Source organism: Caloenas nicobarica, chromosome 17 (genome assembly GCF_036013445.1).
Source record: "Caloenas nicobarica isolate bCalNic1 chromosome 17, bCalNic1.hap1, whole genome shotgun sequence".
Lineage (NCBI taxonomy): Eukaryota > Metazoa > Chordata > Aves > Columbiformes > Columbidae > Caloenas > Caloenas nicobarica.
In genome coordinates this window covers 3,234,099-3,250,173 of record NC_088261.1, presented here as the reverse complement: position 1 = coordinate 3,250,173, position 16,075 = coordinate 3,234,099, and the positions used below count along the sequence as shown (strand labels likewise).

Sequence of the window (16,075 nt, the reverse complement as noted above, 5' to 3'; positions counted from 1 at the left end):
TTAAAAAACTCAAAGCCTCTCAAAAAAATCTTAAAGCCTCAAACTGTTTAATTAGAGTTAGGTTGTGGTTGGACTCTGATCCTTCCAACCTTCCAGATGATTCTGAGCTACTGAAAGCTCAGTAAATCAACACTAGTTTTGTCTCCACTGAAATCTTCTGGCTACGCCTGTCCTTTGGTGCTTTCCGTTCATCTGAGCTGCCGGTAGGACTCAGAACTGCTTAGCTGCAAAGTCTCTTTTGAGGATGTGTTTCTCCCACGAGCGTGTGGCAGTGGCTCTTGCTGCCTTTACTGATCAGTTCACGGTGAAATTGTTGTTGAACACAAGGAACCGCTGGTGTGATCGTGCCTGTTACGGGAGCCGCAGTAGGAGATGTGCTGCAAGAGATGCTGTCTTAAGACATCAGAGAATGCAAACAAGCTGCTATTGTAGGCTGTAGTTATAAATATCAGGCTATTACGGAGGCAATTTTAATGAACGAACTGACTTGCCGCTATTCATGCTGATTGTCGTGTGGGTTTTTGTTTGTTACCCCATTAAGAGGTTAGAAAAAAGGCAACTGTAGCTTCTTTGTGTCCTTTAGGGTGGCATTGTCTGTCAGTGCTGCAGCATTGGGGTTCTGGACGTGGTGAGGCAGAGATTATTCTTACAAGCAATGCTTTTCTCTAGTTCGAAATGAAAAATCAGAACTGCCAAAGAGTCTCTGGCTTTTTTTCAGAGTACCATAAAATCTAAACTTCCAGTCTTGTCTTCAAGGTATTTGAAGATGCTTATTGGCTTATGTTTTATGAGGATGATGGTATGTTTTTACGGCTGTCTGTGGGTGACAGTCTGTCTGCTTCCCCTGTGTGTGACACCAGCAGATCACCGCTGTTTTGCTTGCCCGAACAGTGGCCCTTCAGGATGGTTAATAAGGCTGTGCCAAGCGCTGCCTTGTGCTTTCTTGAGGCTGGGGTGGCAGCTGTGCTCAGTGCTGGCGTTTGCTTCTTACAGGTGTGATCCTGCGGCTCCTCCCCAGCCTGGTGCCATGGCTGACACAATTTTCGGCAGTGGGACAGGACAGTGGGTATGTCCCAACGACCGGCAGCTCGCTCTGCGCGCCAAGTGAGTCCTCACCCCCCTCCTCCCCTTCCAGCCTCAGCTCTGGCCTGAATGGTTTCCCGGGGTCTCTGTGGAGCACTGGCCCACCAGCCTCATCCACAGCCTAAATATAATTGATCGCATCCCTCAGCTGCCAGCATTCTTTTGTTTTAGGGACTTGTCATTTGATCTCATTTTCCCCTGAAGTTAAATTACTGCATAACCTAAATACAAAAGGGATAGAGATGAGTCAACCACAAGAATTACATTTATTTTTTTGGATGCTTTCCTTCCGTGGGCAGCCAGTACTCTGCCACTGCCACCTCTTGTCCGAATGTCTGGGGTCAGCCTGCTGTAGAGTGTTAGAAAATAGGGGGTCACCCTGTGTCTGAGGGGAGTGCCCAAGTGTGAACAGTGAGCGCTGCTGCTGCTTCTCCAGCCTTCACCTGAAAACCTTGTTAAAACAGCTGTGTCTGATAGCGCCCTGCATTCTGCTTGCAGCTGTGACTTTATCCAGTGACCTCTAAAGCCCTGCTGAATGGTAATTAATTGAGCTGTGAAAGCTTCTGCCTGTCCCCAAGCGAGCTGAGGAGAAATGTCAGCTGCTGATGTGAGGCACAGAAAGTGGCTTGCTAAAGTCCTCATGCAGGCCTGGGTTAGACCTATGGAGGACATTGCCAAATTTATATTTCTAAGCATGCCCGGTGATTTGTGTGTTTGAACTGAGGACCTTAGAAATGTGTGATCTGGAGGGAGGAAGGTGCAGATAATCCCTGTGTTGTGGAGTCTGCTGTTGGCATTTGTGGTGTTTGGCATCAGATGCCACCTCTGCAAGGGTTCCCCCAGGACAGCCAGCCCCAGTGACATTGGTTGTCTTTACGAGTGGTAAAATACAAACTAGAGCAGAAAGGGAAATGAGAGGGCAGGGAGAGATGGCACAGCACTTGGTGCTGCTGGAGGAGTGACATGGTGGTCTGGTCAGTGAGAAGATATTCTCGCTTTGGGGATTAGCCAGGGAAGGCTGGTGCGGGTTCTGTATGCCTGGCAGGTTTGGCCTGTGGGGCAGGTCAAAGGTTTCGTGCTTTCCTTTCACAGCTCAGTTCTTCTCTCCACTCCCTCCCACAGGCTCCAGACGGGTTGGTCAGTGCACACATTCCAGACTGAAAAGCAGAGGAAGATGCAGGCTCTGAGCCCACAGGAACTTGAGGTCATTCTGGAAGTCATCCGCAAGGCGGAGAGGTTGGACATCATTGAGCAGCAGCGCATCGGGTACGGTCACGTTTGTTTGTCGCCTTCCCTCTGAAGGAAAGGTCAGTGCAGACAGAGGAGTGGCTCTCCTGGCTGCCTGAGCTCAACCTCCGTCAGTCTGAGCATCCCTTAGGTCAGTTATTTTCTCTTCCCATGTTGCTTGTTTGGAGGAGATGAACATTGGGAAGGATGTGATGTTTTCCTTCTCTTCACGTCTTCTTTGAGCCTTGGCGCTTGCCGTGGTTGCAGCCACTGGCACAGTCCCTGGTAAATGCCGCCTGTGTGACGGCAGCTGGGCCAGTGGCTCTGGAAGAGGCTGGGGAAGATGCCGAGCTGTGCCCATGGGTAGTGGACAGCACGGCTCAGAAACGGCTGCTGGCAGCCCAGTTAGGTTTTCCCTTGTCTGCAGCAGCCCCCTGGGATTTTGCCTGGAGCAGTGAATGAGTTTATGTTGTAGTTGGCTGAGCCTTCTGGAAGGGGGTTGCTAGCTTGAATTATTTAATTTACAGGCATCCTTCTGCTGCTGCAGATTTCCATTTGCTTTCAGTCCTGCTGGAGGTCTGGCCTCAGCTGTGTCTGCGGTTGTCCTGCGCTGACTGCCTTTCAGGCTGGGGAGCTGGGCAGTCCTGCAGTGTTTCCCAGCAGCGTTACGTGTTTGTGAGACAGGAAACCCCAGTGACTCCCAGCCTGTGTCCAGCAGGCCCAGCTTCCTGCCCCTGCGCTTCGCTCTGTCCCTGTGCAGCGCACAGGAGTGCTAACAAGAACTGGCAGTGATGTTTGTGTGATATGTGGGAGACCCCAGCGGTGCCAGGAGCAGCTGGTGACCCCGAGGGGCTGCTCCTTCTGTGTGGTTCTTGGTGTAGCTGCAGAAAGCGATGGCCTCGCAGTTCCCCTGCTGAAGCATTCTCTGAAATGCCTTGGTTAACTTCTGAGAGTTCTCTTGTGCTGAAGTCAAGGCTCATAAATCCACTAATGACAGCTCAGCCTGGCTGTGCTGTCTGACCTCATCACCACAGCCAGTACCTCTTTCAAACAGACCTTGCCTTCCTCTCAGTACGGGACTTAGTTGATGGGACATTAGCGCTAACGAGAAAGGGGGTTGCATGGGTAGCCGGACTGTGTTTTCTCCCTGAGCCACATGCACGCGCGTGGCTGCAGCTGGTCACTGCCTCTGATGAATGGCCTGGCTGTTATCGTCCCCATCTACAAATGGATGCCTGAGCATTGCCAAGCAGCGATCGCATGACAGCAGCCTCGCTCTGCATGCTCTCCGCATCCTGCATCCTAATTGCTTATCTCGCCTTCCTTCTCTTTCGGAGTCCTGCTGCTACGGACATTGTGCATACATATGTACTTCTGTCTTCCAAGCAGCCTGTCGAGCAAAGCAGGGAGCAGTTACTGGCATTCCTGTGCTGCAGCCGGGCTCATTTTGGTCTGATGGCTTCAGTCTGGCCTTTCTGCCTGCAGTGCTGCTTTCAGGGAGTATATGTAAAAACAGAGCAGGGCTTGGCAGGTCTGAGCCCTTTCCCGGTGCTGTCTGACTTTCCTGGAGCTGAGCACTGAATGCTTTTCTTGCTCTACAAGCAAGAAGTCCTTGCGCTGAGACCGTGTGGCCTCAGTGACACTGAGCTCCTGGAGGATGTGGGACCATTTCCCACTTGTGAGCTGTCTGCCCTGCACCCGCTATCTGAGTCAGACCTGTCAGTGGTATTTGCAATTTTGATTATTCTGAGTGTGGTGAGCATTGGTAGATGGATTTTACAGAGGTTTATATCCCCTGAAGACCAAGAGCCAGCTGATAGGAAACACTGAGTGCAGAGGCTGAAGTGAAAGTCCGTGTGGTCCTAGCAAGGGGCCCAGAACCACACAGAAGCAAAGGCGGCTGAGTCTGGAGCACATGTCTGCATGTTTTTGGCCTCGATGCCATGGGCTTCAATTCCCAAGGTGAGTCCTGTGACCTCTGCTCTGTCCCGTTCCCTGCAGGCGTCTGGTGGAGCGGCTGGAGAACATGAGGAAGAACGCAATGGGGAATGGCCTCTCCCAGTGTCTGCTCTGCGGCGAAATGCTTGGGCTGCTGGGCAGCACCTCGGTCTTTTGTCAGGATTGCAAAAAGGTGGGTTTGGTCACACAGGTTCTGCCTGTTCCCAGTAGCAAATCTGTCCAGAAAAGACCACTAGGCCTCTTGGAAGCTGGATAGCTCTGCAGAGTTAACATATCTTAGCCCACTTGTCCAGGTTGGTGCTGTCAAACCATCAGATTTTCTTTTCCACCCTGGTTATCTTATTCCTCGGGATCCTAAAGTACCTAAACTGCACTGCGTCCAGTAATGTCTCTCTTCAGAGGACTCAAGTCCATGTTCAAGTTCCAAAGCAGTGTCAGGTTTCCAGCCCTGTGCATCAGTGCCTGTGTTTGTGTATGTTGTTGGCAGGACGCGCGGGTGCTGTTTGAGAGGCAGCATCAGTTTGTGGGGGGACTCCTATTCTACCAGTGCCCCGCGGGACGATCGTTTCTTATCTAGACTCTGCAGCCAAGGGGTTAATCTGGATTGCTGTGGAGATGATGATCTCCAAGGCAACCACCTTATCCTCTCTCTGCTGGGAGGCTGTTTTTCCTGCACTTGAAGCCCATCTTTCCTTGGGGAGGTACCTCTGTGAGTGACTTTGCCTCAGCGTGTTGCCTGGGGAGAGCTGAGGGTACTTGCTGGGTGCAGGAGTGTTTCTGAGCTGCTGCTGGCAGGGTGGGAGAGAACAGCCTGTGCTGGCTCTGTCCCTTGCCCATGTCACCCAGCTCATCACTGAGGAGAAGCACTGGGCAGGGAGCTGCTGGGAGCTGCGCTGCCTTTGCTGTCGAGTGAGATTCTCCACTGGATCCAAGTTGCAGAAGGCACTTGACTGAGGCAGGAGTTATGCAGAAAATTGCTTGTAAGGCAGTGACTGAGAAAGTCAAAGCAAATCTTTGAACCTCTGGGTCCTAAAGCAGGGAGAAAGTAGTTTTGTAGGAAGGGCTGGGGAAGGAAGCAGCAGGAAGGTCTGTGCGGTGCAAGGTCTGGTTGGAACGGGAGCTCCAGGGCAGCTCTTGGGGATCAGCGTGGGCTCTGTGCACACACGTCTGCAGATCTCGGGCTGGGTGGCAGACAGGAGGCGGCTGGCTGCTTCCTGCAGTTCAAGCACGCGGAATAACAGGATGTGCTGTGCTCTTGCCGCCTTCCCTTGGCGGTTCTGCTCTCACCTTGTCAGAAGCCAGCGAGGTCACGTTGCTACAGCGCTCTCTGACCTCCTCCTTGTGAGCCTTGTACAGTCGTGAGGAGGCACCAGCTGCACAGACACTTCCCTGCCCTGTATGTTTGTGGTTGCAGGTGACAACCCCCAGCTGGTGGGACTGTGTGAGCCCAGCACTCTGGGACGGCTCTCACCGTTAAATTTTTTGGTGGTTATTCCCTTTTTGCCTGCAGTCTGTTCAGCAGTTTAGGAGGATTCATAGCCAGGTTGATTTAGGGTGAGACCCTACTTTTGCAGTGTGTGTTTTGCAGCTACTTTCAGCTTGGCTGCACTTTTCATGTGCGTGTGAGCTCAGGGCGATGCTGACGGGGTGCCCCGGGCTGCTCCTCTTGCTGCATTTTAACGTTGTGGGCTCGGGGAACAGTCAACCCTTCGGCAGAGCACACAGGGTGGACTGTTACTTTAAGCTTGTTCCCTCTCATCCAGGGATATCCATCACTTGCGCAGTGTTGTATGCAATAAGCAATGACTTGTCAGGGAGTTATGGATTTTTAAAGTTCATATTTTTTCTTGCTAGCTTTGCTCTGTTAGCATCTCATTGCAGCCCGTTTAATTCAATAGCAGGAATTGTTGTAATGATGCATCTGAAATGTAGCAAAGAACTTAACCTTCAGCAAGTCCCTTCTGCTGCATAGGGGTTCTATATTTCCTGTAGCTTGGTGGATTTTCAAAGCACCATTTTCTGGTTTATGAAGAATATTTTTAATATTAGTATTTATTACCTTAGAAATAAAGGCATTATGGCAAGACAAGGATGTATGCAAATCCAGGTGTCTTAACAATAGCGGTAGATAGATAAAGTGCAATGTGTCATTTGCCATGCAGAAGGTATCAGTATCATCTATAAAAGGTGAAGTATAAGCAGGAGAAGAAAGTGCTTTATCGTGTATTTAGTGAGGAATGGGGCTGCGTTTAATGTCCTTGATTTTTATGTCTTCTTCTGAGGGGTTGTGAGTGATGCTCAATTTTCCAGCTAGTCTTCAGAGAAGGGGAGGAGGAAAGCCCATTTTTATATTGGAACTTTCAAAATTTATGGCTGGGGATAAAATCTCTTGGAAACTTCCACTAGAGGGAGTGATTGAATGTGCTATATGTGTGGGAATTGGGATCTTTGAGGGTATTTAAGGTGAGTTGCTCCATCAGGTTTTGGTTGGAGGGAGGGAGAATTTGGGGTAGCTCAGGTGCTGTCTGCTGATTGCATCTGCAATCCCCCTTGGCTTGGGTAGTGCCATGTTGAGTATCGATGCACCAGACCCAAGAGGTTGTTCCTTATTTCTCTGGGGGGATGAGGGTGAGGACAAGAACAGAGATGGAGAGGGGCACAAACCCCTGCAGGGCTGCTGATGCTGCCTCCGCTCTCTGTGCAGCAGGAGTCGGGGACAGAGCTGCCTCTGGACTATGCTGTCCAAAAGAGTTGGGTGCATTTATTCGTGCGGTGAAGCCATCGCCTCAGGTACCATTGTTCTGCTGCTCTCCTTCTCCAGGGCTGAGTGAGCCACTGAGACTTTTGTCCCTGGACACAGATCTCCTGGCTCGGAGGATCAGCTTGGTTAGGGGGATATGTTAAACTTTAGCTGGGAGGATTAAGTTCACGTGTCTTTCTAAGCAAGGTTTTGCTCTCCAGGGCCCTTTTGTGAGTGGCTTTTGCTCTGTGAGGATCAAAGAACTCATCCCATTTCTCATTCAAGCTGTAAGCCAAGCCTGATACACATCAGCTTCATTATATAATATTAGGTGATTCAGGTTGTAAATGGCTTGTAATGCCAGCGGAGACATGAAAGTTCCCTCGTGCAGCAACAGAGGCTGTGCGGCGCTATCAGGCGTTCTGCTCAGGAAACGTGCACGTCGGCACGGCCGTGCCTGCTCCTGAGCAGCCACAAATCCACAGCTGCCCAGCGTGTGCCGAAAGGGAGGGGAGACCGCGGGGTGAGAGACGTGGGGTGAGGGGAGGAGAGGCTTTCCAGTCCTGCACAAACTCACGCTCGTTTTGTACTTGGTTACAGCTGCTTTCCATGCCACACTGATTTGGTTTTAGGGTTTAGATGAATAAAAGAAATGCTCTAGAAATATGCCTGTCACTCATGGGGCTTGATTTGCCCTGTCCAGTTCTCACCCTGCAGTCAAGGACTGTGCTATAGATTTGCCTTTGTCTCATGTCAGTATGGACCTGAAGCAGCTTCCTGCCATCAGTGGTTCTCCAAGATAAGTAAGAAAATTGTACCATGTTTAGGTTTTTAAGGAAAGAAAACCAGAACTGTCGGGACAGATGCTTCTCGACCTTCTCTCTCCCATGGGCTCTGTGGCTGTGGGGAGCTGCTAACACCACCTTTTTCCTTCTTTTTTTCCTTTCTCCTTGTTTCAGAAAGTTTGTACCAAGTGTGGAATAGAAACCTTTGGAGCTCAGAAACGTCATCTTTGGTTGTGCAAGATCTGCAGTGAACAGAGAGAGGTAAAATGCAGCTATGGAGAGATGGCGCTCAGCACCGTGTGCCTACCTGCCCCAAGTCTGTGCTGAGTGTGTGGGCTCGTCCCTGTCCCTTCCCTCCCACGGGGAGAGGAGCTTGGGACGGGCTTTGGGAGGCCTGGCTGGAGGCCAAGCAGGCTCAATGAATACACACAATGATGACAACTTTGCTTTGTGGGGGGGTGGAGGGGAAAAAAACCACCAGTCCCTTCAGCCTGTGTGGCTTTGTGGGGATTTTCTATCTGTGGTCATAAAGAGACTGTTAACTTCCGCTGCTGAGCTCTTTCCCTCCTAGCTCTGTGGCAAATAAACTTGGCTAACACTGGTTCTTTAATACAACTGGAGACTTCTAGAGCGTAGCTGCAATGTTTGTCCCTCTAAAAATAACTAGGATTGCGGCTTTTAAGTCTGTTTGCCTCCCTGCCTGCAAAATCCCATAACTTGCCGGTGTGTGAGGCTTCTAGTGCAGGTCCCTACATTTTTGTATTCTTCATCCTTGACTTTACACTGCAAAGAGTAATAGCCTGCTTCAATTTCTGTCTGCCAGCCAGCATCCACCAACATCAGGCTCGCTGCTCTACAGTGAAGTCAGTGAATTTGTTCTGTGATTGCAGAAAGATTTTCGACTGTTCCCATCAATTTATTTTGGGCTTTTGCTTGTGGTCCTTGAACATCAATCCAGTGCAGCTACTTCTGACCACTGCAACCAACTGTGAAGCCGTGGTGCTTTGCTAAATCAAGTTTTGAAGTGTCATGAGAGCATTTCTGTGGGTGTTTGAGACACTGATTTTTTTTTTTTTTTTTTTTTTTTTTTTTTAATACTAGTTGTGGAGACTTAGCATTGCTTAGGTTTTACGTAGGAGACGTTTGTCTGTGTGGGAGCACTTGCAAAGTTCTTGTTCAGGTAAGATGAGAGGTACATGGATGCTTCTGGGCTTTAACTTCTGAACAGCAGTGTGGGTAGGACAGGCAGAAAGCATTCTAGCTCCTTGGATATTGCTGATAATTTCATATACTGAATCATCCAGATGTTTTGAGTTCCAAATGAAGGTCCCAAAATGGAGAGTGAGGAAGGTCAAGATATGTTCTGTGTTCTGCAGGGAGATGGGCGTGGGACTAAAATTGACTTTATTTCTTTGATTCTGTTATTTCTGTATATTTCACATCCCACACTGTGTAATTGGGTTTTTCCCTATTTCTTATAAAAATGAGGAGCTGTGGTCACTGGACAGAGAAGAACATTAACCTGTCCAGTAAATGTTATGAGTCGCCAGTGTGTGTGAGGGTATGGTAACCTTCAGAGCTCGCTTTCTCCGTGAAACCTGAGATACGGCCAAAGCACTATCCTAATGAAAATGGATGGAACTTGCCCTCTTAGACTAACTAAAAAATTGCCTTATCTTACCTGCCAGCCCTAAGCTTCATCCTTTTTTTTTTTTTTTTTTTTTAATTCTCTTTAAGGGTGGTTCAGGTCCATCTCCTTTTCTGTTTGTGTTGATGCAGGTGCCCTGACCAGGAGAAGGTTGGAAGAGTCACAGTGTGGACACGCAGTCAGGCATCGAGTCATATATCCTCTCTGTCTTCCCACATGCTCTACTTTTTATCTAGAGGGAAGGCAGGGAAGCATTGAGAATTAGCAGAAGCCTTGAGGCATGTCGGCCAGGGCAAGGAAGCTGAGGCAATATCAGAATAAATGCCGGGAAAGTGACTTGGATCAGCTTCTCCGTCAGAGTCTGTGTGAGGAGGAGATGGGGCTCTTAGGCTGCTGGCTGGTACTAGTGCAGTTCTTGGAGCTGGTTCAGGTGTCATGATGTTACAGGGTGTGCACTAAACTACCAGGTTTCTTTTAAGGGCTTGTATTCACGACCAGTTCCTCGTTGCCATCTGTTTCTGTGGTCTGGATCTGTCTTGTGTTGCCATCTGCTCTGGACCAAACCCATTTGGCCATGCTCTTTGCTGAAGGTTACATTTGCTGTCAATGAGCGCAGATGGATGTCTGCTCTTTGGTTCAGATATTCCCGTTTCTGCCTAACCTGCATGGTGAATTCGTATCGGCCCCATTTTATTTCCTGGGATCAAGGCAGGGAGCTTTGGGAACCCACTGAAGCATTTTGGGTTGTGCGACGCAGTAACAATCCAATACCACCCTTCTCTCCCCTTCCCTGTGCACAGTGTCTGAGCAAGGTTCTTTAGCCCACACCAATAAAGCACGTGCTTAAGTAGTCTTGTCCTAAGCCACAGAGCTCTGGCAACATCTCCCAACTTGTTGGGCTGTGCTCAGGCTACTAAATGTGGCGATCTCCAGTAGGTGGATGTTTGGTGCTGGTCAGGAGTGCCCCCCGCAGCAGATGTGTTGAGATGTGGTGTTTCCAAGCGGGGTGATTCCCTCCACATTAGCGCTTTGATCACCACCTAATTTTCTGAGCCACAGCTCAAGCTATTTGAGGGTGTTATTTGTGAAGCTCTCAGCTCTGTTAGTGAGAGGCTGTCAGGCACTGAAATGGGAAAGGGAGGTCATTTGGAAACCTGGGTGGACTCAATAATGTCGGCTGAAATTAATAAGTGTCATCTGGCTGTGACAAGAGCCTAGGACTAGAATTGTCCCCTTTAGCCTTTGCCAGGCACTGAGTGAGCACGTGAGTCTTGTGGCCCACCAGGATCCCGAGCCAGGATGGTGAGGTTGGACGTTCACATACACCAGCTAATGTGTGCAGCATCATTCACACATCCTGAAGCTTTCACCCCTCCATCTTCCATGTTATTATTTATCCCTGTAGGCTTGATTTAAGCCAGCCTAAGTTCAGTGACATGTAGTAGTCGTCTTCTTGCTGTGTGGACAGAGTCTGTGCTGGCTTCGTTTATGATTAAATCATCAGTATGCCTGGGTTAAAATGAAGACCAAAGTAACCGTCTCTTGTTTACATCAGTTTTTCAGTTGGAGTCGAATGTTTGATGCCCATAGATCCCTTTCAGAATCCCAGCCTCAGCCACTCAGAAGTGTTCTTTGCTGCTTTCAGTTTCCTTGAAAACCTCCTCTGGGAAGGCTGTGCTGCGTAGCGATGAGGAACAAGTTGCTCTGACACTGTCTTATTTCTGGAGAGTGGAGCTGATTAATGGATTCTGCCTGCTGCTTGTGTCCCAGTGCTCCAGAAGCAAAACAGCGTGTTCGGCAGCACTCGAGCTGCTGAGCGTGATGGATGCACACAGGGTGAGGGTCTCCAAGGTGCCAGAGGGGTGCCGGGAGGAAAGTACTGTGTTCTGACAGCCTGGATGTTCCTGGTGGCAAAGAGAACATCCCCAAGGACCAGCAGACACCCCTGTGCTGTATGTGCATCTCTTCTTCCTGAAGTAAGATAGACATCATCTGCTCTAGGCCAGAACTGGCCTGTTGGAGATACTTTTGTAAACAGCTGGGACAAGTGGTATCTACTAAAATCCTCCTTTTGTTCTTCTAGGATTCTGGGGATGTTTTCCTTTGCAGTGTCTTCTGTGGGTGGTAGAATTAAAACAGGTGTAGGTTGCGTTTTCTTGTCCCTGCAAACAAGGGTAGAAGCAAATTCAGTCAAGCTCACATGCACTTTTGGGGGCAAGAATCTCTTCTTCCCTCTTCCATGTGCTGATCCCTGACTGCAGCAAACGTTGGCCACGGGTTTGCAGTGAGCCTTTTTGCTAATTTGGCAGTGAAGCAGTGATGCACCCACGGGAATGAGAGCGCAAGGCAAAAAGGGAGCAAGTCCTCCAGCAAAACAAGCTTATTGCAGCGGCTATCAGAGGAGCAAAACTGCCTGGGAGGAGCCGCGGTGCAGCTGGAACGATTCCCTGCTGCCAGGCCTCTGGCAGAGCACGTGAGCTTGAGAACAGCTTGGGCAGCAATGCCCGTGTTGAATTGGTCGCATGTGGCTGAGGTCCGCCCATCACCTCCTGGCCTGAAGGGGCCATGGGACCTGCTGCGTTTTGTCAAATCCCTGCCCAGCCATTTAACTCTCCGCACAGACTTCTTTGGACTGATACCGCCAGGTTCTGCAAAGAACCTTCCTGAATTACCACTTTATATCTATATATTTTTTTTATATCCATAATTAGCGATGCTATCATCGTAATTAAAATCCTCTTGGAAGCGTTTATGCGCATTTACATTTGAATTGACACATCCAGAATTGTAGCGATAATGAAAACAGCTTAAGTAGGGTGGGGGGAGATAGCTGCTTTTTTTTTTTAAACCCCATCGAACATGAAAGAGAATGTCAGCTATCGGGGACCTATTAAAGTTTTAATTTGCCCCCTCTGCTTCCCTTTCCCTTTAATTTCTTCTCCTTCACTAAATGGCATTTTCATGGCTGGCTGCATTTCTTGGTTTATCACAATAAACCATGCAGAGGAAGAAGATTACTGCGCTGGAGGAACGGAGTTGTCTCCTCCCTTTTTGCCCCAAGGGCTTCCCTTTTCACAGATACACTCATACCCTTTTGGACATTATAAACCAACATAGCCCAGGGTTATTCCTGCCTGGCATGATGATTTCTTGGCAAAATACCATGGTGATGGAGGGGAGTGCTTATTTTGGGTGACTCTGGATTGAATCGAAGTGATGTGCACCTGTTTGCAATTCAAAGAACTCATCAATAGCTTGCCGTATTATTTTAGGGGGTGGTAGCGAGTGGTTAGACTCAAAATAGTGTCCTCTAGAATAGAGCCACAGGAAAAAAAGAGGCTTGATTGAGAGGGGAATGATAAATGGTTGGAGGCTGGCAGCCATTGCAGCTCGAGAAACGTTGGGGTCAGAGGTGTGATAGATTTTGCTATTCCGGAAACAAAGCTCCAAATAGCAATTTCGCTGCCTTTTAATTTTCTTCATCCTCAAGTGCTGAATGTGGGAGTCGACAACAGATTGCTGTAAATAATGTAATTGGAAATCTCTGTGTTATGGAAAAGCAGATGAATGCAAGTAACGAAGCTGAAGAGCGCTCGCTCTTTCTCCCCGGCAGCGGTTTGCAGCGTGCCGGAGCCGCGGAGCCGGGACAAAGTGAGTGTGTGGGCATGGGCTGCGTGAGGGCGATGGCAACCACGTCCTCCCGGGGCGGTGGCATTTGCAGGTGCCTTTCTCTCCATTTAAGCATTGTAGCCCACGAAAACCTGCTCCCTCGCCTTTCAGCTGCTGGGGGCTCGAGGCATTAATGCTGGTTGTCAGCATGGGATGCTAAAGGTGGCTGTTTTCCTCCCGCTCAGCCTGCGCTGCTGCGAAGGAAAGGGCTGCAGGAGAACAGCTACTGCCTGGCGAACAAAACGTGACTTTGCAGCAAAGAGCCTCTCTAAGCATCTCTGCCTGGGGAGCTCGTGGCTTGGTGAAGCAAATTCTAGGGTGACTGCAAGTATTTGTTGTGATTCCTTCAGCTGTGACCCCATCCCTTCAGCAGCAAGTCCTAATGTTTTCTCTGTTTAGGAGCTTGTTTTAGCACTTGTCTGTTCAGAGAAGGAGAAGGGAGAGGCCTGAGCAATAACATGCTTTTCACCAGGGCCCAGCGATTCTCCGTTAGGTCCCATTTACGGGCTGCACTTGAATGTGCTAGATAAAAATACGCATCTGCTTCTGACTGTCTCATCCTGTAGCTGTAATGATGGCTTGATGCAACTTTAATAGGAATATTATCAGAGTTATAAAAGGCATTGAGCTCTCTGAACTTGTCATGGCCATGGCTGTTAAATTGGTTTGAAGTAATAAAAAGAGGAGTCTGTTGCTAAAGTAGTTCTTCTCCCGTGTGTCCTCCCCTGCTTCGCTTTAGGGTATTTCAGGTGTCAGGAGATGCAGAGGGACAGGAGCCTGAAGGGTGTCGATATTTAGCGTGGATTTTGGTTGTGTTTGGCTGGGCCAGGTGCTGTGGCTGCTCTATCCCGAGCCACACGCTGGGCCACCTTGTCCTGATCTGGGATAATGCAGATCCGGATCTTTACCCCTCTCTGTCAAGCACTCAGAGCGAGGGATGATCAACGTTACTTAAAATCAGATTGTTGTAAGAGACTGGCCATGGCTGGCTGTCCCTCTCCGTGATGAAGTTCCAGCTCCACCCAAACTCAGGCTGCTGTGGAGGCAGGATTTCACCTTATGTGCCAACAGGACTGCTGGGAGTAAAACTGTCTTTTCCTTGGAAGGAGCAAACTCCTGCTAGTAAATAAGAGTATTATTCTTTAATCACTGTCATAGATTTATTAATTTAAAAGCAAGCAAGAACTTTGCTGTCGGGCCACTCTTGCAATCGATGAAACTACCATCAATAGCAGTCAGCAGCATCGATTTGTTTTGATGCATGGATGCTAAAGCTAACCCGTGTGCCTGTGTGCAGAGCAGAACGTGAACCGCGGTGCTTTCGGATGGAGCGCACTGCTGCCCCGGGGGGAGCAGAGGTACTGAATTAATATAGCGGAGAGTGTCTTGCTGCAGCTGTTTCAGAGCTGATCTCAAAACAATTTCAGTGCTGCTGTAACGAGACCGAACTCTATTAGAAGCACCAATTTACAGTGAATGTATATGCATAGGATCAATTTTATACTAGTATTGCTACATCAGAGCTGGGTGTATTATATCATTAACTCTTTCTATAACTGGACTTGCTTTGGGGTAGTGAGAAACCTTGGGGAGACCAGCCTTTTCTTACAGCAAGTCTTGCTGTGTCTAATTGGTTTTATGGTGTGCCTGAATTGTAGTTCGCCTGAAGATAATAGGTCTCTCCAGTGCTTCAAATTAAATTACAGATGTTGCAAGGTCTGTTCAGAGAAGGACTGCGAGAAAGGGTTGTTTCCTCCCCGGTGGTTTGTGCAGGGAAGCTACGTGTGTCCCGGCTGCCCGGTGCGTGCAGGGGATGGAACCCCCACCCTCCTTGAGCTGTGGCGCTGATCGGGGCGCAGACCCCGTGGCCACAGCTGTCCCTGGTCTGCCCATAGTTGTCCCCGTTCTGCCCGCGGTGTCCTGCACATGCAGCTGTGCCCAGAGCCTCCTGCTTTCCTGTGGCTGGGGCTGGCGGCTCCTGCATCGTGCATCTGCACCTGAGTTGCGGTGAGCTGAGCTTCGTGTAGAGGCATCCATCCCAGATTTTAAAACTATATCGAATTTCCTGATTCTGGGGTTCGTGGCGATAGCAGAGCACGTTCTTCCAGGGTCTCTGTGGTATAAGCTGTACAAAATGCTGTGCAGTCCCTATGTGCTAGCAGAGGGGACAGAAGCAGCCGTGTCAGCTTGTGCCTTGACTGGCTGGGTCACTGGTTTTGCTGTTTGCACACTGGTGAAGGAGCTGGGAAAGTGTCCGGCCTGCCAAAGCCCCTGCTGTAGAAGAACTTGCAGCCATCTCTCCTTTGGGGAATTGACTTCCCAGCAGGAAAACGTTGGTGTAATTACAGGGTGCTCTCACCTCCTTGTTTCTAGATCCTTCTGTGGTGCACACAAGCATCTCTCTTGCACTCTTACAGTGACTGGTGTGTGTGCTGGGTCACACTGATGCTGTGCTTTCTTCTGCTGGATGCTCTTCTTTTAAAAGCAAACTACCAGGTTCCTCTCCAAATTCAAAGCACCTTCACTTAGTGTCCAAGACCCCAAACACAGAGATTTTTAGCTCTCTGTGTTGATGGCTCTGGACTAGGAACCAGGCAACCTGCTGAGCAATCTCTTCCCATCAGTGGCATGGTGATGGTGGTGTCCTGCTTTTTGTGCCTGCATGAGAAGAATTTCTCATGAGTGCCAGGTGTTGTCACTACCCTCCGCTTTGATTAAGCCTTAAATGCAAATTGCAAACTTATTACTGTAATTAGGGATATCTGCATTTGCACCCATTGCCTTCATGGTGATACTATTATGCCAAATGCTTTGGGAACTTAGAGTAGAAACACTGACAATCTCCTTCACCCTGAACAGAAGCTCAAGGTTTCTACCCTACTGCATGAAATAGAAAATGATATTTTTACTATATTAACTTATTTTTGCCCTGGCTGTCTCATTAGCTCATTATTAGACTGCTGG

The 16,075-nt window shown here is 49.1% G+C and overlaps 1 protein-coding gene across 3 annotated transcripts in view; it reads left to right on the top strand.

Annotated features, from left to right (window-relative positions):
- RPH3AL (rabphilin 3A like (without C2 domains)) overlaps positions 1–16,075 on the top strand; it is a 40,218-nt gene that overhangs the window by 7,433 nt on the left and 16,710 nt on the right. For 2 of the 3 annotated variants that reach the window (XM_065647175.1, XM_065647176.1), the window contains exons 2-5: positions 994–1,104; positions 2,206–2,349; positions 4,312–4,441; positions 7,969–8,055. In XM_065647175.1, coding sequence (XP_065503247.1) covers positions 1,028–1,104; positions 2,206–2,349; positions 4,312–4,441; positions 7,969–8,055 — 438 coding nt within the window. In that variant the 5' untranslated portion in view covers positions 994–1,027. The remainder of the gene's footprint in view (positions 1–993; positions 1,105–2,205; positions 2,350–4,311; positions 4,442–7,968; positions 8,056–16,075) is intronic. The other variant, XM_065647177.1, reaches the window with a different exon arrangement.